Below are 24,508 nucleotides of genomic sequence, written 5' to 3' on the forward strand. Positions count from 1 at the left end.
TGTGTCACAGTATAGAGGAGGCAAGACAGCAGGTCTATACCGACTGAATGCAGCACGCAAGCGTGTGTGAAACCAGGTGTTTCCGCTCAGGGTGTAAAGCAGATCTCATCTGTGCAGAAGACTTAAGTTTAAAAGAGCCATTTCCTGCCGGGTGCTGTGGCCGCCGTTTATTTCATACACCCTAGCATTTCAGTTCCTCTTCCTGTAGGATGCGTTTCTCAAGGCAGTAAATCCCATCAGTCTGCATTTGCCACAAGTACAGACTGAACATCTGCTAACCCTGACGCTGCTCAATGCCCAGCTTTATGGAGAAAGTATCTGTAAGATATTTGGTCTCAGTAGAACAGTTCACTGGGAGTGACACCGTTCAGGCAGTGAGTGTGACTATCCATCCATTGAGGCCCACAGTGGTCCAAAACAGGTTAGCTTGGGGCCCAGGGACTGGTCTGAAGCCTAATTTAATCCCATTATAACTGATAAAAATCCTCCCTTTAACTCAATGAGGAAATTCTGTTCCTCTTAAACCAAGTAGCACTGTATTCCGGGGGACTTCAAGCCAGTTGTTTCCACACACTGGCAAACCTTTAGCACTATTTCTAGTCAGGAACATGACTACAAAAATAACCTATGGGTGGGGTAATGAAGGCTTTATCTGTTTTATTAAAAAAAGAAAACAGCCAAGATCTTGAGAGCAAATCCATAATGACTCATTACTGAAACGGTCCACTTATGCTATGAACTGATGGTGGTTAAGCCGAACAGTCTAGTCATTCCCATAATGTTCTTTTAGGTGCCAGCTGTAGGCTGGCACCACCCACGAAAATTACTTCAAAACGTTCTTACTTTGAAGCTGCAGGAGTGAAATAGCATGGCCAGCTGTGCACTGGCTGGCTCAGGGTAGCCCGTGGCTGTCAGGCTGTCCACGAGCACACTTCTGTTTTCTGGACCACCTCATGAAGCTGTCTGGGCTCCAGCCTGTTCCACTGGCTGCTTCTCCAGGGAATCTCAACTCCTGGAAAAGGGTGAGGCAGATCTAAACCAGCAGGTTAGTTTCCCCAGCTTCACGTAAGTGTAGTCCCTTACACCTTAGGTCTAAACTGTAAAACAAAAGTACAAGCCATCACCATTCTGTATGTGACACTCTAAATAGTGTGCCTCTGAGGCAGGCTGAAAACAACAGATTTATACATGTGTACTAAATGTCAGAGACAGCTTGTTTTATTAATATTACTTTTTCCACTGATCCAGTAACTAAAACACTTCGGAAGGGTAGATGGCGCCAGTTCTCCTTTGCCCTGGTACCTGTGGGCCCAGGAAATTCATCCTGGTGTGCAGAAAAAAGTGCTTCCAAGGTTTCTTGTGCTTTTTTTTCCTTAATTTCCACTTCCAATATATAATTTGGCCTCAGCCACGTGTTCGGATTCTCCTAATATTGTTGACTTGTGTTTGTTTGCCATGGTCCTGTAGTTCTCAGGCAAGTTTCAGTAGCACATAAGGTCCTCCACAGAAGATGAAATGGTAAAAAGGAAAAAAAAAAAAATGCACTGAGCAAGGGAAATACAGTCAATAGCCAATGGCCTGCTCTCACACTTCATATTTTAATATAAAATACTCATACAGTATACTACCCTCTGCTAGCTGAACACTGCTACTGGTGAGCCCTAGACAACAGGGGGGAAAAAAAACTACTCTCTCCCAGTTTGTATGAACAGAAAACATAATTCCAAATGCTCTCGGGAAGTGGCCAGGAAATGTGTTCCAGAATCCACGTTGGAGAATGCAGACAAGGAAACAGCAACTTTTCTGGCCCGGCATCGGATCCCACGCCTGTTGGAATCCAGTCCGGTGTCTCATTAGTGTTCCCTTTGAAAGGTCTGTTGGCTGTCCCCGCACACGGCAGCCTTCTCCCTCCAGAGCTGCATTTCTCCAGTCTTCCTTTTGCTGTGACTTCTTCCGTTAAGAGTTAAATAATAATGTTATTCTAAAGATGAGTTAAAAACCCAAAACACAGGTTAGAATCCTGCTGGCAGGGTGTCATGTCTCGGGGAGCTGGTTAATGTCTGTCAGTTTAGTGTCATTCAGAATGGCCCGGATTCTCTCCAAGGAGTCTGCCTGCCGGATCCTCTCCAGCTGCACCTGGAGAGACAGTGGAGATGAGAGCGTCTACTGTGTTGTTGACACGAAGCAGATTAAGTCACCAGATTAGGCTCTCAAAAGAGGAAGAAAAACTGACCAAACTCATCAATCTATGTAACAGACTGGACCCTCTGCCCCTCCAGTGTCCCCTCAACCCGTTGATACGCTTTAGGCAAAAACTGGGAAAGGGGAAGGGGCCCATGTCTGCAGAATAGCCCAAGCTCCTGGCTTAGTATCTGAGGTAGAGACAGGCAATCCGAGACTCCGGCTACACTGGTGCAAGAGGCCAGAGTGGTTCCCCAACAACTCACCTGAAGAGTCTGAGACAGTTTTACAAAATCTCTCTGGACTTGTTCACTGACATCTAATTCTGTCTGTAACCTCTGAGCTTTGTTCTTCTCTTCAAACATGAGCTGTTCAACAGTAGCCTAAAAGACACGAGTTTTGAGTGAAGATTAATGCTAAAGAGCCAGAGTTCCTAGACCTCTTGAGGGACTTCAGTCACTCACTAGAGGAAGTGGTGTTGTCTCTTCCTGGACTGAACCCAGGGCCAGGGCTGGAAGCAGGCAAGGCCTCCACAGCACCAACCGTATCCCCAACCCTCCCTATTACTAAGCAGAGACCCGAGCGATATCTGCATGTTCCAGTCATCTTTTTAAATTCTATTTTTCTGCTGATGGGGTGTGTGTGCTACAGCACACGGAGGTCCCCAGGACACGCTGCAGGAGTCAGTTCTACCATGCGGGCCGCAGGCAGGCCCTCAGCTGTCTCACTGGTTCCCACCTTGGTTTTCTAGACAGGGTCTCCTGTAGCCCAGACTAACCCCTGACCTTGCTCTACCGCAGCAGAGATCCACCACCTCCCTGCTCGGATTACAGCTTGTGCCAACATACCCAGTGTTCTGCAGTGCTGGGCATCAACGCCCAGGGACTGCTACATGCTGGGCAAGCACACTACAGACTCAGCTTTGTCCCCTTCCACTGACTGTGTGTGGAGCAGGGTGGACAGGGAGGACTTGGGAGGAGGTCAGGAGACAAGTGTAGGGAGCTGGCTCTCTCCTTCCACTAGGTGGGAAGAGATAGCCCCTATCTGGTTATCAAGCTTGGCAGCAAGCACCTGTACCTGCGGATCCCTTCTCCCACCCACGCTCTTTCCACAGCCCAGGGCTGTCCGTGCTCTAGGAATGAAAGCCAGGATAAGAAATGTATTCAAGTACTGTGTCCTTGATCCCAAGATCAACAGCTGCCATAGCAACAGGGACAGGCACTTAAAAAGGAAGTTTCCTGGACACTCACGAGCATCAAACATCTAGTTAACATGTGCCCCAAAGCCCCAGTGATCTCCAGCCTCCTTAGTGAAACTCATGGGAACCTTTTCCTAAAGCAGAAGTCTACTGAGTGAGTCTACTCGGCCCATGTCCAGGCACTGGTGTCCCCCCCCAGTCAGCCCCGAGCATTTTTATTCTATCAGAGTCAAGGTCGTCTGAACCTGCCTCAGTGCAATCTCCTCACCTGCTGTGAGGATGGAAGGAAGTCCTGCTTTCAAGGCAGCCCCTGCATTCCATCCCTGGGAACTGAACCGAGGACCTCAAGGCACGCAGTCGACCATAAACTGCATACCCAGCCCCAACCCCACCTCTTCACACGTTTAGAGACAGACCCAGCTAAGTTGCCAAAGCTGGCGTTAACCTACTCTTTGAACTAGCAACCCTCACGCCTGGCTCTGAAGACGGAACTGCAGGCCCACACCGCCCAGCCCGGCTCAGGCAGTGCTCCAACACGGCGCTGCCCAAGTCACGCTCCATGTTCGCTGATTTTATTTTACACATACATATGATTACATATTTGCACATGTGTATGTGCACATTGTGTCTGCCAGAAAATATGCCAAAGCTAGAACTGGAATTACAGACGGTCATGAGCCACCGTGTGCATGCTGGGAACTGAGCCCAAGTCCAGTACAAAAGGAACCAGTGCTCTTAACTGCTGAGTCAGCGCTCCAGTTCCAGGTTCAAGTTTTTCTTTTTCTTTTTTTTCTTTTTTGGAGAAAGGGTTTCTCTGTGTAGCCCTGGCTGTCCTGGAACTCACTCTGTAGACCAGGCTGGCCTTAAACTCACAGACATCCTCCTGCCTCTGCCTCCCAGAGTGCTGAGATTAAAGGCGTGCACCACCACTCCCGGCTAACTACTAGTTGAAGCCATTAAAGCCCATGACCTAAGCCCACAAAACTGGCAGAGGAAGACTTAAACCAACTCTAGGGACATTAAACCTTTTTTTTTTTTTTTTTTTTTTTTGGCAAGTTGTTGGTAGAAACGACTTTCAGAATATAACTACAAACAGCAAAGTTTGTTTTCTTTTCAATCATGTTCTTTTCATGTGTATAGGTATAAACATATATATATATGTTTATATATATGTGTATATATATATATATATATATACGCCATATACTGCCAATGCCCATGGAGGCCAGAAGATGACCCTGGATCCCCATGACTGGAGTTAAAAATATGTATGTACTAGGAATTGAACCCAGGTCCTCCCAGAGTCGCCAGTGCTCTTAACCACTGAGCCACATCTCCAGCCCCCTTGTTTTCTGTATATTTTTCTGTTTGCTTGAGAAGGTCTCATTATGTAGACTAGGCCAGCCCTGAACTCACAGATCTGCCTCTCCCTCACCAGTGCTGGGATTAAAGGTGTGTGCTACCACGCCTTAGCCTTGCTTTTTAAATTAAATGATCAACAAACATAATTACCTTGGCAGCAGTTTCTTTCTTTAACTGTTCCTCTAAATTAACTTTTATTTCTTGGAGACTCTCAAGTTGTTGCGACTTCTCTCTTAATGTAGATTCCAACTGTGAAGTCAAAACAGAAGACTGAGACTCACAGAGACCTGAAGTCCTCACAGCCCTTCAGCCCAGAGTACCATGCCCAGACGCGGGCTTGTTCTTGGCTGTGCCTGGAATGTTCTTCTTACACTTCAGAATGTAGATTCTTCTTTTCTTCCAGACCTGGTCTTTATCTACTTATTAGGTACCTACCATACTCTAATTCTAAGGCCTAAAACTAGAAGTCAGGAGACACAGACATGGAAATAAAAATGCACACCAACATACAGGGAGCAGCACTTAATTCAGGAAGAGGAAGGACAGTGTTTTCCAGATGGCGACTGACTTTTGCTTTGGGGACTTGGGGGATGAACCAGGGTCTCAGAGGCCAGGCAATCATACTACCGTTCATCTCCACCCCAACTCCTTTTGAAACAGGGCCTTGCTTTTGTTCAGGCTGGTTCTGAAACTGGTTCTGAGCTCTGTAGCCTCAGCAGAGAACCTGTGGTTCTCCCATCTCCTCTGCATCACCAGCACAGATTAACATTTTCATGGGGAAAGGAAAGGGTGACAAGGGAAAGAAAATAAAGAGATGTTCAAAAATCAGAATGTCTGCCCTGCCCAAGTACGGTGATCTCTAGCCATCAATGGAGTGTGGGGCTCTAGAGTGTTGAGAGCTGAGGTGAGCGATCGCTACCTGACTACAGACCTATCCTCCTCGTTGAAGGGAACGGCTAGACTTCAGAGATGAGCTGGAACAGGCTCCAGTTTGGAGCCTCTTAGGAAATAAGCTGTGACCACAGCCAATGAGAAGAGACATGGAAGAGCTGGGGTGTATCTAGGGATAGCCCCGACATAGCATGTGCAGGAGTCCATTCCCCAGAACCATAAAAAACAAACAATCAAACAAAAGTGCAAGTGAAGTCTAACCCCAAACTGACAGCGGCGAGGACATGGCACATCCAGGCCTGGCCCTTCTTTCTGGGCTAGGAAAGCTCCTCCAGGCGTCAGCACTGGCCACCTCTGTCTGCGATCTAGAGAGACGTCTGTCGAGCTGACCAAGCAGAGAGAGCAGTGCTTGGCGTGCAGATGGAGGACAGCGTTCTCCAGAACCTTAGGAGACTAGTTACTTCCTAGAGAAATGTAACCCAAGGAGAAACCTTCTTGTTTGTTTTTTCTTTTTTGAAAGGCAGGTTTCCTATGTACCACAGGCTAGCCCCAAACTTGAACCTCAGCTTCTTGGGCTTACAGATGTGTCACCACCCCCCTCACGGCTTCCCTCTTAATGGGAAACAGCTGGGCAACTTTGTCCACAGTGGAAGAAAGACGGTTAAAAGCTAGACAACACTGAGAGGTCAGTCAAGGTGCTATCCTAGACTGTGTGAGAAATGGGCCATCACCGATCTCAAACGCAGGAAAGGCCGACAATGAAGTAGGCAAGCGTGAGGGGGCCCGGGGCCACAGCGGCCCTGTCTGACGGCTGAGTGTGCAAGTACTCAGGAGAGAGTGACTGCAGGGGCCACTGGAAAGAGTCAAAGTCGAATCTTAGGACAAACGAAGGCTGCCCGGGAACACTGGAGCCCGTGATGGCAAGGGCATGGGGTGCCACCAATTCTGGTAGCACTGGTTTCTTGAAACCACAGGCCGAACCAGACCTAGGCAACAGTTGAGTGAGGCAGCAACAGAAGAGTTAGGGGATGAGAGTGTGAGCTGGACGCCAACTAAATAGCCCTGCAAGCTGTGTTAGGCACAGCTTAGGAGAAAGAAAGCCAAGCCAGGAAGGCATTGCTCCAGATTTAGGGAACCAGAAGAGACAGCCACGTAATACAGGAAGACACTGGAGTCAAAGACAGAGAAGCAAGTGCAGCCAGTGTGGGGAGCAGGCAGCGCTGGGGTCAAAGGTCTCTCATGAGCATGGGCTCATCAGCATACTGCTGAGGCCAGTTAGGAAACCGCAAGCCCTGACTGACTGACGAGGCCAGGATGAGCTCTTCTCCCTCTAGTCTCTGCCCACCACGTGGCCAGAGGCTCTCAACACCGTTCCCACGGGCACAAGTTTCTTAAACGCAGGGATTATGCCTCAGCTGTCTTCATTTCTTTGTTCTAGCATAGGATTTAACAAGTAACCCCTGGGTGTTGAGAGAATTAATTTTAAACTTGTGACTCACCTGTCCCTTTTCAACTTTTATTCTTTCTAATTCAGCTTTTAGACTAGAAATGGAAGCTAGGACGAAAGGGAGAAATATTAGCAATCATTTATTACTTTTTCTTTTTTCTTTTCTTTTTTTTTTAATAAAATGTCCCCAGGAGAGCCAGAGATGCACTGTGGAGGAAAGTGCTCTCTCTCTAAACTACCCCAGAGAACTGACACTGCCAAGCTCAGGGAGAGGCCACTACAGGCGCACACTGTCACAGTCTCAGTTTCCGCCAGACGTCCATATCCAACCATAGGAGAGCACCGCGGTCAGCAATGAAGCCCTGTGCTTCATACTGCTCGCCTGACCGGCCGTGCTGCCCAGCGGCCCACGGCTCCATTGCTAACATCAGGGCTCATAGAAGGATGGGTCTGGGCTTCAGTTACCGCAGGTCTGAGCGCCATGGGCAGCTGCTCTGTTAGACGCCTGTCCCCCACGTCCACAATCATGCACTAGCCTCACAGGGTGCTCACTGATGAACCTCTGTCAGCTGCTGGCTGAACCAGGGCCTCCTGTGTGCTCAGCCTCTGCTCTCCCCGTCCCCGGCTGGCAACATACAACAGAAGCTGTGTCCCCACCCCTAGGCGACACTGCTCTCCTCACCGATCTCCTCCTTGCAGTTTTCTATTTCCAGCTGTAGTGTCTCTTCAAGGTTTTCTTTTAAGCACTGCTCTGCTTGGATCTGCTCTTTCAGAAAAAGTATCTCTGCCTTCAGCTTCTCTTCCATGTGGTCTGCTGCCGTCCGCACGTGAACGATGTTCTCACGATACTTTAACACCAGTTCCCGGAGCACCTGGGTTCAGTAGACAAGGGGTTACTGGATTTGTGAAAGCGAGAGAAACTCAAGATTATGTTGCAAATGATTCAGTTATCTGACTGTGAATCTGGGTGAGCACACAGGGCTCGGAAAGCATATGCTCTGCATATCAACATTCAACATGGCTGAAAAGCTGTGCTGTGAACTATATTTTCCCCTCAAAGTTGTTTTATGAGCAGAAAAAAAAAATGTTAGGTAACAAAATTCACTAGGAATAATGCTTTCATAAAAAAAGAAAACTCAGGAACAAGTATAAAGTCAGGAAAACTACATTTAACTTACCTATTCACACATTCAAATGCTCACTGAAAATCTCCTTAAGCAAAGTACTATGTCAGGTAAGTAATGGCTCCCCACACACACACCCCGAGAAGAAATTATTTTCAGTTTTATTTTGCTGAGACAGGCTGGCCTCAAACTCACAGAGCTCCACCTGCATCTGCCCCCAAGTGCTGGGATTACAGGCCCCTGCCAGTTTCTGGCTTTTTCCCCCCAAATTTTAATCTTTTAGAAAACATAATCATATCCTACAGCAAACCCAAACTGGCATTCCCAAACAGCTTTCTAAGTAATTACATTTACCTAGATTGGGGACAGGGCTTACCTATGTTTCCAGGCTGGCCTGGAACTCCCTACGCAGCCCATCTGGCTTCAAATTCATGAACCTCTGCCTCAGTCTCTAGAGTGTTGGGATTGCAGGCAAGCACCACCATGCTCATCTTAGATAGCTTTTAAATCTAGGAATAAAAATTTCTCTAGAGAACAGAACAAAGAACTCTTTCCAGCCAAAAAGGAAAGTTTTACCAGAGGTGAAAGTGGTGGCAAAGTTATTTAAAGCTCATGGCAAAAGGCACAAGTTTCCCAAACCTTCTGTATCGGCAATTACCAGTTAAGAAAGGAGAGAGAGCTGTCCTGAGAGTGCCGGGTCTGGGCTAGACCACAGCTGTGGGCACTGGGGGCACAACAAAGAACTGTGTCTTTAAAAGTAAAACAACAACAAACCACTAGTAGAATGTTACTATGTATACACAGAGAAAAACTAGGTAGAGCCGAAGTCTGGTAGGATTTAAGGAAAGATGGGTTCGCAAGAAACTCGCTTATAAGAAGGTAAATTTATGTTACATTTGATTGTTAAGCTTTGAGGCAGGAGTCTCACTGCGCAGCGCAGGCTGCCTAGAACTTACTATGTACTGGCTGGCCTCAGACACACAATCCTCCTGCCTCAGTCTTCCAAGTGTGGGGTTACAGGGCCAAGGCACTCTAACCAGGTCACATTTAATTTGTAAATAACTTTGAGCAGTAAAGGTTTTCGTTCACGACTTTATTTCTGCACAGTGAGTGTGCGGCCCTGGCGTGCGGCGCGTGTGAAGAGGGGCTCCCTCCAGCCTGTGCGTCCTAGGGGCCGTCTGGCAGGCTCCGAAGCAGCACTCTTCACCTCCCGAGACACCTCACCAGCCCAGACTTTCTTTTTAAAAAACAAAAGAAGAAAGGGACCCCACAAATAAGATTCTCTTATTTTGTCTTGAAAATTCCTCTAAGAAATTTCTATCTAGGGAAACACTGAGTCTGAGGGTTGGAAGCCTAAAAAGGTTTTTGTTTTCTTATTGTTGAAAGATTTAGAAATATAGTTACAAAGTCTGAGTAGTTAAGAGAGTAATTTCCCTACCACAAAAGAAGGTCAGTGGCAATCTCTACAGGCAGAAAGGCGGCGAGTGTAACATAACTTAAACTCTGCCCCGGAAGCGAGTGCCACAAAGAACCAACCTGGCGAACCAGAGCCTACGGCGTGCTCTGCATCTGTTCCTACGCAACAAACCACACACCGCGAACTTGGAGGCAAACACCAAAAGCACAAGCAACAGAAGAAGAAAAAAAGAGATAAACTGGATGTCATCAAAATTTAAAAATTTTTCCACCTCAAATAATCCCACTAAAAGCCTGGCATGATGGTCACGCCTTTAACTCCCAGAAATCTGGGAGGCAGAGGCAGGCAGATCTCCGTGAGTTCGAGGCCAGCCTAGTCTACAAATCAGGTCTAGGACAGCCAAGGCTACACAGGGAAACCCTGTCTCAAAAAAAATAAAATAAGGAAAGAAAGAGAGAGATAAAAAGAGACAGAGAGAAAGAAAATAGATCAATTAATTAATAGATAAATAAAAAAGACAGCCCACTGATTAGAAGAAAATACCAAAAAAACACAAGGACTGGTTATATATAACTCAGTAGACAAATAATCAATCCAATTTTAAAATGGGCAAAGGATCTGGGGATTTCTCCAAGGAAGAAAGAGAACTCACACATAAGGGCATGAAAAGGGGCTTCATGCCACCCACCAGTCGTTAGGGAAATGCAAACTGAAACCACAGTGAGATACCATCTCCTGCCCAGTAGAAAGATCAAAACCCAAAAGGAGGTGGAGGTTTAGCCAGACGCTGTGCTACTGGGAATAGAAAATGGTAGTTGTGGTTTAGAAACCATTTTGGTTTTGTTTTGAGACAAAGTCTCACTATGTGGCCCAGGCTGGCCTCAAACTCAAGAGATCCACCTGCCTCTGCCTCCCAAGTTCTAGAGAGGAAAAAAATAGAACACCTGAAAGGTTCTTCTGATGTGAGATGGTGAAATAGAGTCTTCCTCCATTAGCTGGGGGAGTGAGGAGAAGGTAACAAGTGAGAGCCGTATTCCCAAGGAAAAAACGAGGAAGGGCATCACCAATTAGAACGGGGACAGCACAGAGGGAACGGCAAAGCAGAGAGAACAGTTCGTGGCCCTCAAGATGGAAGCACCAACGGACAGAGGCAAACCTGCCAAAGTGACAGCAGAAATCAGAGAGGCCAGGAGAGCGTGGCTAATACATTTCAGAGAACTTCCAACCAAGATTACAAGCCCAACAAAAGACCAGGCACAGTGGCACACCCTTTAATCCCAAATACATTTTTTGACAAAGCAGATTTAAGTTAGCCAAAAGTTAGCCAAAAGGGGGTTTGGGAGACAGACGGCTCAGAGGCGAAGCCCACGTGCAGCTCAGGTAAAGGACCTGAGCACCCATGTCTGGTGGCTCACGGGTGCCTGTAACTTGTCCCAGCCAAGCCTCAGACACGGCAGGCACATAGACAAAATTAAAGGTGCTGGTGCACGCCTTTAATCCTGGCACTTGGGAGGCAGAGGCAGGTGGATTTCTGTGGGTTATAGGCCAGCCTGGTCTACATCAGGAGTTCAAGACAGCCAAGGCTACACAGTGAGACCCTATCTTGAAAAAACTTAAAAAAAAAAATAAATGAAGAAGAGTTTTTTTTAAAAAAAAAAAAAGCCAGGCATAGCAGCCCACTCCTTTAATCCCAGCATTCAATAGGCAGATGCAAGCAGATCTCTGAGTTTGGGGCTAGCCTGGTCTACAGAGACAAAACAGGCTCTAAAGCTGACATCTACCCATCGCTACACTAAAGGATGAATTACATCTTTAAAGGCTGACATCTACCCATCACTGCACTAAAGGATGAATTACATCTTTAAAGGCTGACATCTACCCATCACTGCACTAAAGGATGAATTACATCTTTAAAGGCTGACATCTACCCATCGCTACACTAAAGGATGAATTACATCTTTAAAGGTGGAATTGCTTAGCACTGAGCGAATGCATGGACGAACGAACGACTCTTTGGTCGATGCAGATCTTCGAAGAGCCACAACCTCTTCGACAGTGCCCTGCCTGTGTCTCTGGTGTGGCAAATGCAGTACCTCCAGGGAGTCGGGAAGGACGAAGCCCTCCGCCAGCTGCAAGGACGCGTGCAGGCTGTGCTTCCCCTGGAGGCTCTCGTTGTCCTTCTGCAGCCGCACCAGCTCCTCCGACACCTGCTCTCGAGACTGCATCAGCACCGCCTGAGACAGAGACAGAGGCTAATCACTCGGGGAAGGCAGACACAGTCAGGGACAACACATCAGAGGAGCAAGCTCAAACAAAATGCTATTTGAGGAATGTGTGATGAAATTGTGCAAGACGTACCGCTAACTGACTCTGCACGCACTGACTGGTGTGCGCATGTGGAGAGCAGAGGACAGCAGAGCCCACTCTTTGCCCCTATGTTTGCAGGGTTCCAGGTGTCTATGCGGTCGGCGGTTCCCCGGCAGAGCCACGGCACGCCCCAGCCGCCCCAGCCCATGCCCCTCACAGCCTCTCCAAGTGCTCCTCAGGGAGTCACACGCTGGAGCTCACGCTCCACTGCCCCACCAGCAATTCAAAATCAGGCCCTGCTTCTCGTCTCCCAGGGAACAGCAGAGCCAGGGTCCGAGGCTCGTGGAGCTGGCTGCCACCAGCACGCTACAACACAACAGTACTGCACTGACAAGCGGTAAAGGCAGCATCTCCACCTCCCTTTACGCCTGCTGCACAGACACCTGACTCCAGGAGCAGGTCAACGCTGAGCGGCCCGGCTGCAAGTCTTCAAGATGTAAGGCTGCGTGCGGGGTGTATGTCCAGGACCTCAGCACCCAGTCGGCATCACAGCCTGAGCCGCGTGGGGGCCTGTCTCAAGCCTCCATGGCACGCCCTCCCTACTACCTGTGGGGCTGGAGAGCCGTGGAGCCCAGGGAGCCAGCCTGGAGCAAGAGTGAGGTCAGCCATGTCCAAACCCCAAAAACCTCATCCTGAAACCAGCAGGCGTAGGACAGCTCCCTCCCTGCCTCGGGCCTGCATGTCCCAGCACACACAACCTTACAGCCCCCCTCTGCTGTCCTTGGGGTGGTCACGGAGCCTGGCGCCAGCTCAGTTAAACCTCCCTATGAGGCATGTCCAGCACCTGGAATTCCTCTGCATGCAAGTAAGGCATCCCCAGCCTATGAACCAGTCCCAGGAATTGTGGAAACATTAAATGTTCAGGACTTCAGCCTGAATCCCGCTAATTCTCCATTGTCACCTAATACACATTACTTTTAATGGAATCAACCTGCATAGCATCGACTATTTCTTTTATGATTTATTTATGTTTTTTATGTATGTGAGTGCTCTGTCTTTAATGCAAGCCAGAAGAGGGACGCAGATCCTATTACAGACGGTTGTGCAGCACTGTCTGGGTGCTGGGAACTGAACTCAGGACCTCTGGAAGAGCAGCCAGTGCTCTCAACTGTTGAACCATCTCTCCAGCCCCACAAATGGACTTTAAAAGATAAAAAGGACAAAGATGTGAGAAACAACCCCATGAAGCTTTGCCAGAATTTAATAATTATACATTTGTCTTCTCTACTTAGAAAAAATGTGTACTTCCTTATTCACAATTAGGACCTGAGGATTCCCACAGACCAAATATAGGGTTCAAGGACTGACTCAGTTGCCATTCAGACACTGGTTAAACGTCAATCAAAATTAAATTATGCCCATCCCACCTGCAGCCTTCTGGTATTTAGAACTGTGGTCTCTGTGAAAGCACTAGGTAAATGAAAGCTCTGCAGTAATCCCAGAAAGGACAATTCTGCCGTAACTGACACAGGCCATCAGATACAGGGTCCAACACAAACTCAGCCAGACTAGTCAAAAGGAAGACCCAGCCTCAGAATACTCCACAGGCTTCTGGCAGCTACTGCTCAGGAAGCGTCTGCCTTCACACCGAAGGCGTGAAGGTCTCCAGAGCTACAGCAAGTATACAAATTCTGGGAAATTAAAAAGGATATTCTAAATAAAGAAAAGCTACCCAGGAAAAACATGTGACTTTGCCAAGGCTGTGTGAGCTGGAGAGGACAATTACCTCTATTCTGTTGGCCTGCATTTTAAACTGAAAATCAAACACTAGTCTATCACAGTTCCCTGTTCAGGTAAAGATGAGGCGGACCCTGCACTGTGTAACAGCAGCCACTCTGAACACGCTGAAATACACATGTTTGAGGGTGGAAAGTTCAAGACAGGGTTTCTCTGTGCAGTCCTGGCTTTCCTGGAACTCACTGTGTAGACCTGGCTGGCCTTGAACTCACAGAGATCCACCTGCCTCTGCCTCCTGAGGGCTGGGGCTACAGGTGTGCGCCACCATGCCTAGCTGGGCAGGGTGACATAGCAAATAGAATTCTGAGAAAAGAAAAGCAGGAATAAAGGCAGCATGTGACATGAACTTTAAATGCTGGCTTACCATCTGTTCCTGAATGTCCCTCTTCGCCTGGGAAAAGCTATGTTGTAACTCTTCAAGCAAGACCTCTGAGGCTTGGGCCCTCAGGACCAGGGCAGATATCTGAAAAGAGACACACATGTGAACACAGTCACAACTTGGTCGTCCGAGGCTAGCCCTAACCCACCACTCCACTGCAGCTCCACGGGACCACTCATCTTTCATTCAACCGTGTGTACTCGCTATGCAGCAAGTCTCTGCGGCACCTCAAGGCATTACAAAGTTCAAGTTCCATGCTGAGATAGATCAAGCAGCAGGAACTGGCTCTTAGAATGATGAGAACCCAAATGACCTAGTGATGGGTGTATTTTTAAGAGACTAAAAAAAAGCAATTAAGAAACTAGAAGCCTGCGCTGGAGTGAAGGTGCAGCGAGTAAGAGCACTTGCTAATCCCAAAGACCTGAGTTTGGTCCTCAGAGCCCACATGATGGAGGAGGCCCTCCATATGTGCCGTGGCAGTACATACATGTACGTGTGGGTGTGTGCACACAAATGAGTAAATGTGCTTCTTTAAAATGGACATCTATGGAAGAGGAGAGAGAGGAGAGAGCACACCTTCAAAAGAGAAGTGAGCCACACACGGGGACACTCGCCTATAACCCCAGGAGGCAGAGTCCAGCCTGGTCTACAAAGGGAGAGCCAGGAGAGCCAGGGCTACACAGAGAAACCCTGTCTCAAAAGACATAAACAAAAAATGAATTTTGATTCTAATAATGACAGATTGAGTGATGTGATCAAAACTACTGACAATTAGGAAGGCTGTACGCGAATAGAAATGCATCTTTCAAAACCTTCTCTTTGAAGTTTAGTTCTGTGCACATGTGCATGTCTGAGTCTGGGTCTGCCCGTGAGTGTGGCGCCTGCAAAGACCAGAAGAAAGCGCTGGACGCCTGGAGCTGCGGTCAGAGGACGTGGATGCTGGGAACAGCAGCGTGCCTTCTTAGCCCCCAAAACACATCTCAGTGAAGGCACTGGACAACTAACACAGCAACGGGTACAGCAGCGGGCAGTCCTTCCAAGCAGCTGAGCACAGCTCTCTAAAACTACCCACTCTAAAAGAAACAGCTATGACACAGACAGCCTGAGCAAGATGAGAGCCAGACAGAGTGGCAAAAATAGAAAACTCAGGCTGCACCAAGAAAACACCCGGTAAATTAGCTCCAGAAGGACCATATGCTTGGGGAAATGAACACTTTAAATAACCTAATCTTCAAAACTTTACAGGACCTCAGACCCTGTAACTGCATAAAACGATGCAGGACTGTGAGTATCGCTGGTACCCTGCCTCACATAAGGAAATCCTTGAACCTCTGATCTTGTCTCAATGACCACAGTGCTGGGACTAGTGAGATGCACCATCACCACACCTGTGGTCCTGGGGATGAGCCAGGCGCCTTGTGCATGCTAGGCAAACACTACCCGTTAAGCCCCAGTTCATTCATTATTCATTTTTAGTAAACTATACAGCACTTAATACAAAAAAAAACACAAGAAAATGGCTTTTTAGAAAACAGACACTGCAGGTCTTCAGTGAGTCCAGATATGTGAGTTATTAGCTATTGAATCAACCTATTCAAAAGCTTAAAAGACAAAATTTAGAATTATCAGAAAACTGGGGATAATGAATAATAACCAAATGGAAATAATAAACTGCAAAAAGTCCAGTTACCTAAGCTAAAAATTAAATGGATGATTTTACAGAGATGAGTAAACATTTTAAAACACAGTGAACTAAAAGATAGATCTGGAAAAAAAAAACAAAAAACAAACCCTAAAATCAAAAAAGGCATATAGAAACACAGACATTTAACTATGCATAAATATTTGAACAACTAATTGGCAATGGAAACAGCCAGCAGAGCTGAAAGATAAGCCTGTGAAACAACCTCCCCATCTCTTTCACCATTTCTACCTGTGCTCAAGAAGTCAGTCCATGCATCCAACAGACATGTACAAGACTCTCAAAAGAAAATGACCAGGCCAGAGAGATGGCTCAGAGGTTAAGAGCACTGTCTGCTCTTCCAGAGGTCCTGAGTTCAATTCCCAGCACCCACATGGTGGCTCATAGCCATCTACAGTGTGTATAATCTGGTGCCCTCTTGTGGTGTGCAGGCAAACATTGTATACATAATAAATATTTTTTAAAGAAAGGAAAAAGAAATTGACCATTGTCAAAAACTACAAATAGCTAAGCATCTCTCAACCACTGTTTGGAAAAACAGTAATATAGTTACAATTTTCACCAGGCATGGCGGCGCACACCTTTAATCCCAGCGCTTGGGAGGTTGGGAGGCAGAGGCAGGTCAATCTCTATGAGTTTCTCTGTGTAGCCCTGGCTGTCCTGGAACTCACTCTGTAGACCAGGCTGCCTTGAACTCACAGAGACTCAACTGTCCCTGCCTCCCAGAGTCCTGGGATTACTGGCGTGCGCCAGCCATTACCTTATTATTTTAAAAGAAAAAGCCCTGAATAATAGATTAAAAGGGTCCTGGAGAGATGGCTCAATGGTTAAGAAACTTGTTGCTCTTGCAGAGGACCTGACTTTGGTTCCCAGCACACACGGTGGCTCACAGCCATCCAGGACACCAGTTCTTTCTGGGAGACCTGACCCCCGTCCCCTGACCTTCCAGCCGGCCAAGGGTGCCTGTGTTGCACGCCTTGAAGAGAACAACACAGAGAGACCAGTGAGCACTTTTCATCCGGGGAGAACATAAAACTGCCAGCTGGTCGGTGGTGGCGTAAGCTGGAGGCCAGCCTGCTCTACACAGCAAGTTCCAGGGCAGCCAGGGCTACACAGAGAAAAACAGTGAGAGATTAAAGCGTTAAACTTTAAACTGCCTCAAAAAACAGTGAGAGATTAAAGCGTTAAATCTTCAAAGCAAAAGAAACAAAGTAACTATTTTTTGAAACTGTAACTGTAACTTGTATGAGCTGGTCATGCCTCATGCATCACTCACCTGGTGGCCTGAGTCCTCAGTGCTCTGCTTAATAAAGTCTTCTAGCTCCTGTTTCTCCTTCATCGTCTTCTCTAGCTGGTCATTAGCTTGCCTCAGCATCACCTGCAGCTTTTTCACCTGTATGATTCAAAAAGTGAACCAGAAGGAAGCAGTTGGGTTTTTGCTGCTGTTGCAGTTAATCCCAGGGCCTTATGCTAGCTAGTCGAGGGCTCTACCCCTGTGCTACACCCATCCACAACTCTTGCAAATTAAAAATAAGTAGCTCCAAAAAAAATTTTTTTTCCTGAGATGTACCATAGACTTTCCAATTCAGAAAATAAATAAATAAATAAATAGATGGCCTCAAGAACTATGCTGTGCTTTACAGTTAGCAACAGCTTTTCACATACATGATCTCATTTGAAAACTCTTCTCTGCTAGGTCCTCTAGAAGCTAGAACTGGCCTTCCTACCTACTCTATCCCCTGCCTCTGACCTTCAATTCACAAGAACCTTAACTACTTAAACCTTTTCCTACTTAGAAGCAGAAATGCCTCCTTCTCACACTCCACTAAACTCCATGCCAGCCTTGTGCCCCAGAGCTTACCCTTCTCTTGCCTGACTCTAACATCTCCTCCTTGAACATGCTTTCTCCTCCCCTCGTTCTTCCCCTAACTGGAAAGAAAGCCGGCTCTAAAGCAAACAGTCCCACATGCTGCCTTTCCTCAGCCTACAGCTGAGCTCCACACCCCTATAATCTGGGTGTTCATCTCTAGGAACAAGATGGACTGAACTCATGATTTCCCTGGTAATGCTGAAAGCTCCATACGGATCAAACTCATCTTTCAGCTGTTTCTCAATTGCTAGGATCCAGCAAACAGGAAGGCGTCTACAGAAGCCTACAGAAACAGCAAAGGAATCCAAGACAGTCCTTTCCAAAGTCAGGCCGTCAGAGGGAACCTACATTAACTTAGTTTTATTAAGCAGCTTTACAAATGCACCTGTAAGCTATCAATAAAGATTACAGACAAGGAACTGAATACCAGTGACACCTGACTGAAACTACCAAGTCATTCTAACCTCCTTCAATTCTGATGGCCAAGGCAATAAATAATCTTCATAACAACCAAGAAAAATACTCTTTTCCTGACATGCTTTCACGAGGCCTACTCTTGTTAAATTCACTGTTTCCTAAGTATTTCCAATGCTCTACTCTCCCTCTCTGTATCTGGAAAAGAACTTTACCCTCAAGTCTAGCAGTCCAAGCCTGTGGAAGCTTAACTTCTGTGCCCAACGAATTACCATTATTCAAGTCAACAAATTTACAACATACAGACAGTAAGCAAAAACAAGTCCAAATTCTGTCACCATGGCATCCAGCTGGCTGTTACTCTGTCAGAGGCCACAGCAACTATTCCCTCCCTCATCTATGGACTATGAAGTTCGCTGTGAGGGTGACGTCACATGAGCACCAGGGTTAGGTGTTTGGGGACACAGAAAGGTACTAAGGTGCTGCTAGCACTCTGAGGCTGAGGTGGCTGTACAGTGTGGGCTTGCTAATGGATACCCAGGGATACCCAGGATACCCAGGGTCCTACTGGACTCTCACTGGAAGCCTGCCACCACTGTACATGCTAGATTATTCTATGACCAGACAGACACTCTCCAGAAAGCAGATGGGGAGAAAAAAATATAAAGAACAACTCTGTAGCTCTAGTGAAACTCACCTGGTCTCTTGTCTCAGCTTCCTGAATCTGAATTCCTTGCAACTGTTTTTCATAATTGGAACACATATCACAACGTCTACCAAGCTTATTTCCAGCATTATGTACCTGAAGGGCACCAAAATTACCACTTATCAGGCAAAACAAAATAATTCTATGTCTCATACTCAAGGATCAAGCGCTTCAGAGATTGACGGAAAGGAATTACAACACAGAGTCAGGTTCTGAAAGTCAAACCTTTAGTACAGGTATGGCAGAAAGCAAGGGGCACAACGTAGCACCAAGGGCCACAACACACCACCTTTGGAGAACACACAAAGCAAGCGGCGCTGCAGTGCACTCAGGGCATCTAGCCAGCAGAAGAAGAAAAGAAAGGCCCTGCCAATGCCAGCTCAGGGACACACTGGCCAGGAAAGCAGCAGGTAGCATGGTCTTCACATGTCCTGCATGGCTCAAGGACAGTTTATTTAGGTTTGGCAGGCTGCTCCCCTTACTCACTGAGTGCTTCTTTAAAGAGAAAGAGCCCTGAGTAAGGGAAAGCACGAATGTTGAAAAACCCAGATTCCAACCCAGGTTTGCTCCATCTCTCTGAGCCAGTTTCTTTATCCGTAACTGGGAAGAGCTGTGACCTGACCGCCTCGTTGGGATCATAAAGCTCAAAGAGATGAGGTATGTGAAAGGGCTGGGAAACGGTAAAGCAGTGTGCAAACACCTAACCTTCTAGTTTGGAAATACTTTGAGAAGGATTATCTTACTAAGGCTCTGTTTTCATCTCCCATGTTAACCCACTCTGTGTCAGGCTCCGACCCACTTCTGCAACTTAGAGCCAAAGGACGCTGAGTGAACTGAAAGTTCAAACTCAGCTGCTCTGACTGCGGCCTGTTAACAGCGCTGGCTAGCCAGCTCCCTGTGACAGCTGACAGCCACACAGGGACAAAGCGTGCTGGACCAGGGGTGGCTGTGTGCTAGCACGCACTTGCTGGCGGCCCATGCCCCCTACCTGCGGAGCTGTGCACACCAGAGTGAGCGGGGAGCACGCTGTGGAGGCACACACCCGCACTCCCACAAACACACAGGTGCAGCCGGAGCAGCCTGGGTCTCAAGGTCATCCTCACTACACAGTAAGCTGGGCTACATGAAACTTGGTCTCAAAACAACACGAGAGCAGAAGAGACAAGGTAGAACAGCTCACCTCTTTCTGCAGCAGGTTCCATTCCGTCTCGCTCACTAAGCGGTAGCCACTGGGAGACACATAAGCACTCTCCACACCCTGGGTGACGCTGGAGAGGAGGGACGCGGTCTCCTCCTGCTCAGGCGTCATTGCCTTGATTGCTCTCTCTTGATCTTTGGTTAACATAAACCCACTTGGCATCTGCAGTGACCCAAGGGAGACAGTATCAAAGTTCTCAGACACAGAATCTGCTCCAACCAATGGTCCAAAATCCGACTCATCCAAGTTTCCAGCAGATTTTGCTTTGTAGTTATAGCCTAAAGCTTTGGATTGCAAGGAGCTTGATGTTCCCAAGCTGTCTGTAGACTGAGCTCTGCGGAGTCCATCTTTAAACATGTCATTGTCACATTTACTGAACGGATCTCCAGATGGTAACAGCAAGTCTGCGTCCAAGGAATGGACTGACCCATGGGTGCTGTCTAAATGCTCCTGAAATGTGAAAATATATATATTTCAAGTCAGAGAACTTCTTGAACCCCCAAAGCAAAGATCTGCCTGCCTCAGCTTCCAACTGCTGAGATTAAAGGTGTTCACCTGGCCTATGCTGTCACACATAATCTATTTGCTGCCTTCATGTCATCACGGAACAACCATTTATCAAATGCATCTCTTCTGTATGTTGGGCACTACTCACGCACAGGCTAGATGCATGAACAAAACACAACTTCTGACTGTAAGGTGCACACTGTGTCTTGAGAATTTAATCAAGTAAACAGGCTCTGCAATAACCGTGCACATCAGCGAGAAGGCCATGCTCTGGGATTGAAGCGGAAACTTCCGGTGAGTGATGAGTTGGCAAACATCACATGCAATTCAGTATTGGGTATGGTAAGTGTGAAGTGCCAGTTGAAGACCCAAGTACAAACATTCACCAGGCAAACAGATGGACACAGAAGTCTTTGGACAGACAATTGCAAATAACCACTGTCAGAAGATAATCCACCGCACTTTTAATCCCAGCACACGGGAGGAAGCACCAGGAAGATCTCTGTGAATTCCAAACTAGCCTGGTCTACGTAGCAAGTTACAGAACAGCCAGGGCTAGAGAGAGAAAAACTCTGTCTCCCCAAAACACCAGGAAAGCAACTAAAGGTATAACAGCAGATCCTACAATGAGAGTCACAGAAGGTGGCCAAGGGCAATGTGAGTAAGAAACCGCAGTGACTGCAGGATGAACAGAGGAAGGCGCAGAAAGCAGGAGAGCACACTGTGGAGCCAAGCTTCAAGCAAGGCACAACAGGAAATGCAGAGCACAAAGAAGGCAAAATCACAGTGAACATCACATGACTCCATCTGCGGGAACGCACAGAGCACAGACAAAGCAGACTGCCTGCCAGAGGCTGGAAAAGAGGCATGGGATCTCTCCTTTGGAGGGTGACAGAAATGTTTTCCAACTACGCAGAGCTGGCAACTGCACACACTGAGCATTAGCGGCCCAGGAGCTGCACACTTGACACTGCTGATTCTATGTCGCATATACACAATTTATGCATTCGTTCTTATCAACTGTGAAAACTGTACAAGAGATAAATGCAGACTAGTGCTACTGCACAATGCAATTACACAGTGAGGGAACAAAACAAGGAGAGGCCAGGCAGGGGAATCTGAGTTCAAGACCAGCCTAGACTGTTCTACAGAATGAGTTTCACACCAGCCAGGGCTCACAAAGAAACTGTCTTGGGGAGAAAAAAAAAAAAAAAAAATCAACAAGGGTCAGTATGATGGCTCTGCTTACTGTAACTGGACAACCCAAGTTCAATCCCCAGGAAACACATGACAGAAAGACAGAACCGACCCATGACCTTGTCCTCTAACTTCTAGACGCATGCTGTAGTGCGTGAACACACACACATTAGTGTCAAAAGTTAAAGAACAAGGAAAAATGTAAGGAGTTTTCTTGAAATTATATTCAATTTATGCACCAGTTGCTTTCATTGGTTCTTACTTTCAAGTGTTCTAAAACTGTTATCTGCTATAATAAGAAGTTGATTATTTTTATGTTGATTTCTCTTTCTTGCCTTTCAAATATTTTCACTCATTTAAAATTCAAATTGCTGGGAAAACAAACCTAGTTTAGTTAAGCTCATGATGGCAAATGTCCCAAATAACAACAAAACTAGACCAAAAAGCCATTGTGTGAGCTTACAAAATGAGAATAAACTAAAAAGAAAACTTGTAACATCCGGGCTTAAGAGACGGCTCAACAGTTAAGAGCACAGGCTTCTCTTCCAGAGGACCCAGGTTCAATCCCCAGCACCACATGTCTGCTCACATATTTAAACTCCAGTCCCAGAGGAATCCAACAGTGCGCGCATGCGCGCGCACACACACACACACACACAGGCACACATGGTATACAGGTATACACCCACACATACAAAGTAATATGAAAAAACACATTTACTATGATCACATATATTGTAATGACATGAAGAGAGTAAGGAACAGGGAGAGCAGCTGTGACGGCCACCTACAGAAATACGCGTTTACCACCTTAGCAACAGCCCGTTTCACATGTTGCTCCACCAATGTGCCATGCACACATGCTCCGCCCCAGGTAAACAGTAAACGCAAAAACAGGAGACTATTCTGTAGTCTTACTAATTCTTGATTCTATAATACTTACATTATCTTAAAAGTTAATGTCTTGAAACTCAGCTTTTCTTAAGAACTTAACTAAGATACATTACAATAATTTTTGTGCAAGGAATATTATACACAATAACATTACAGTATTAGTTAATAAAAACATTTACAGCAGAAAAAACAAGCAATTTGGTATGTGGTATGTCAGTCATGTTCACCCTGTCACTTCATCGGGGCTTTGGCATCTTGGAGTCCTTATTGACGAGGCTGAGACTATACATCCTCGCACGAGCTACTGTCTGCCGGGGGACAATCACCACGTGTAAACTGCATAATCTCAAATCCATAGCACACTATTTCCTTTCTCCAGTTTCCACACACATTATCTCCCCAGATCCCCCAGAACAGGGCACCCCAAACCACTAAGGTCAATGTCTGTGGCCAAAGGCTGCCAGTCCTGCTCCCCTCCTGCCTGTGAGACCCGACAGCTCTCACTTCCAGAACCATGAGCTGGGGCGCACACCCACCAACGGTGCAACACTTGCCTAAAACAGGCAAAGCCTGAGAGGGAAAAGACGGATAAAGGTAGCAGCAAAGTGTTCACACTGTCACCTCGTCAACTAAGACCTGGCCACAGAGTAACCAGGAATTAGCCAAAGGTATTACAGTGCATTCATATTAAAATCCTAATAGGCTAAAAAACTTAAGGGTACCAAAACCTTAAAGCAGATTTAAGCAAAGAGGAACATTCATAAACATGTAGTCAGAATGTAGAATATGTTTGCAAAGTACCAGTCAGGCACAATGCCGCATGCCTGTAACCCCAGCACATGGAACAGAGGTAGAAAACTCAGAAGCTCAAGGCCAGCCTGGCCTACACAAAGGTCTGTCTCAAACAAAGAAAAAAAAAAAAAAAAAAAAACAAGCAAATCAAACGTATTTATGCTGTCTTTGGAAAAGAATACAGAAAAAGGAGAATGATACATGCCAAAACATTATAGACAGATGTCACTGGGTGGTCCGAACAATTATTGTTATATGTATGGCCCTTCCTGTACTTCACAAACGCTCCATAATATTCTCCTATTGCTTTCATAGTAAAAAAGAAAAAAGAAGCATATTTTAAGTACCAAAATAAAGATGACATAAGGGTTCAAGAGTATTAAATGTTCTTAGCAACAAATCTGTGTCTCCAAAGCATGTTAATTTTACCACCCAAACAAAATTATCATGACCTGAACACAGAATAATTATATTCAACACCAACAATGTCTGAAAGTAGAAATGCATGTACACACGCACACACACACACACACGCACACACACACACACGGCGGGGGGGTCTACTAGACACAACTGAACTAGAATCTCGTGTATGCTGCTCAAGCACTCTGCCACTGAGCACCTCCCACAGCACAGAGTCTACCACGTAATTTACAGGCTGAGAAAAAATATGCATGGTACGAGAAAGCTAGTAAACACAGAAACAAAAATTAGAGAAACACAGACATTCTCCTGGGAGTCTAAGTATTAAAAATTGCAGAGCAAAGTCAGCCAAGCAGCTATTCCTGTGTGCTTCAAAACAAATGAAAAACACATACAAAAGCAACAGTGTCGTAATTTTCAGTGTCTGCTAGAATTAAAAAAAAAAAAAAAAAATCTTTTCTAATGTCAAGCTATCAATATAGATGAAAATATAAGCCACCAGGAACTGTACTGCACACAGCTCAAAATAAATCTGCAAGCTAAACAAAAACAAGATAGCTATTAGGGAATTTATTCAATGTGGCTGCAATTTGTTCACCAGCTGGGAAGGGAGAGGAAAGTCAGGGATGTATATGATCGAACCCCTCACCTTTCCAAAGCTGAAAGCCACACACAGACCTACCACATAAGCAAGCACTGACC

At 46.5% G+C, this 24,508-nt stretch overlaps 1 protein-coding gene across 4 annotated transcripts in view; it reads right to left on the bottom strand.

Annotated features, from left to right (window-relative positions):
- Positions 1-1,202: 1,202 nt before the first annotated feature.
- Positions 1,203-24,508, bottom strand: part of Rabep1 (rabaptin, RAB GTPase binding effector protein 1) — an 80,274-nt gene continuing 56,968 nt past the window's right edge. For 2 of the 4 annotated variants that reach the window (XM_021661328.2, XM_060363373.1), the window contains 10 exons: positions 19,976-20,443; positions 18,787-18,891; positions 17,082-17,198; positions 14,089-14,187; positions 11,714-11,854; positions 7,762-7,951; positions 7,132-7,187; positions 4,892-4,990; positions 2,448-2,564; positions 1,203-2,136 (listed from right to left, as the gene is read on the bottom strand). In XM_021661328.2, the coding sequence (XP_021517003.1) occupies positions 2,035-2,136; positions 2,448-2,564; positions 4,892-4,990; positions 7,132-7,187; positions 7,762-7,951; positions 11,714-11,854; positions 14,089-14,187; positions 17,082-17,198; positions 18,787-18,891; positions 19,976-20,443 (1,494 nt within the window). In that variant the 3' untranslated portion in view covers positions 1,203-2,034. The remainder of the gene's footprint in view (positions 2,137-2,447; positions 2,565-4,891; positions 4,991-7,131; positions 7,188-7,761; positions 7,952-11,713; positions 11,855-14,088; positions 14,188-17,081; positions 17,199-18,786; positions 18,892-19,975; positions 20,444-24,508) is intronic. The other 2 variants (XM_021661329.2, XM_060363374.1) reach the window with 2 other exon arrangements.

Source organism: Meriones unguiculatus, chromosome 11 (assembly GCF_030254825.1).
Source record: "Meriones unguiculatus strain TT.TT164.6M chromosome 11, Bangor_MerUng_6.1, whole genome shotgun sequence".
Taxonomy (NCBI): Eukaryota; Metazoa; Chordata; class Mammalia; order Rodentia; family Muridae; genus Meriones; species Meriones unguiculatus.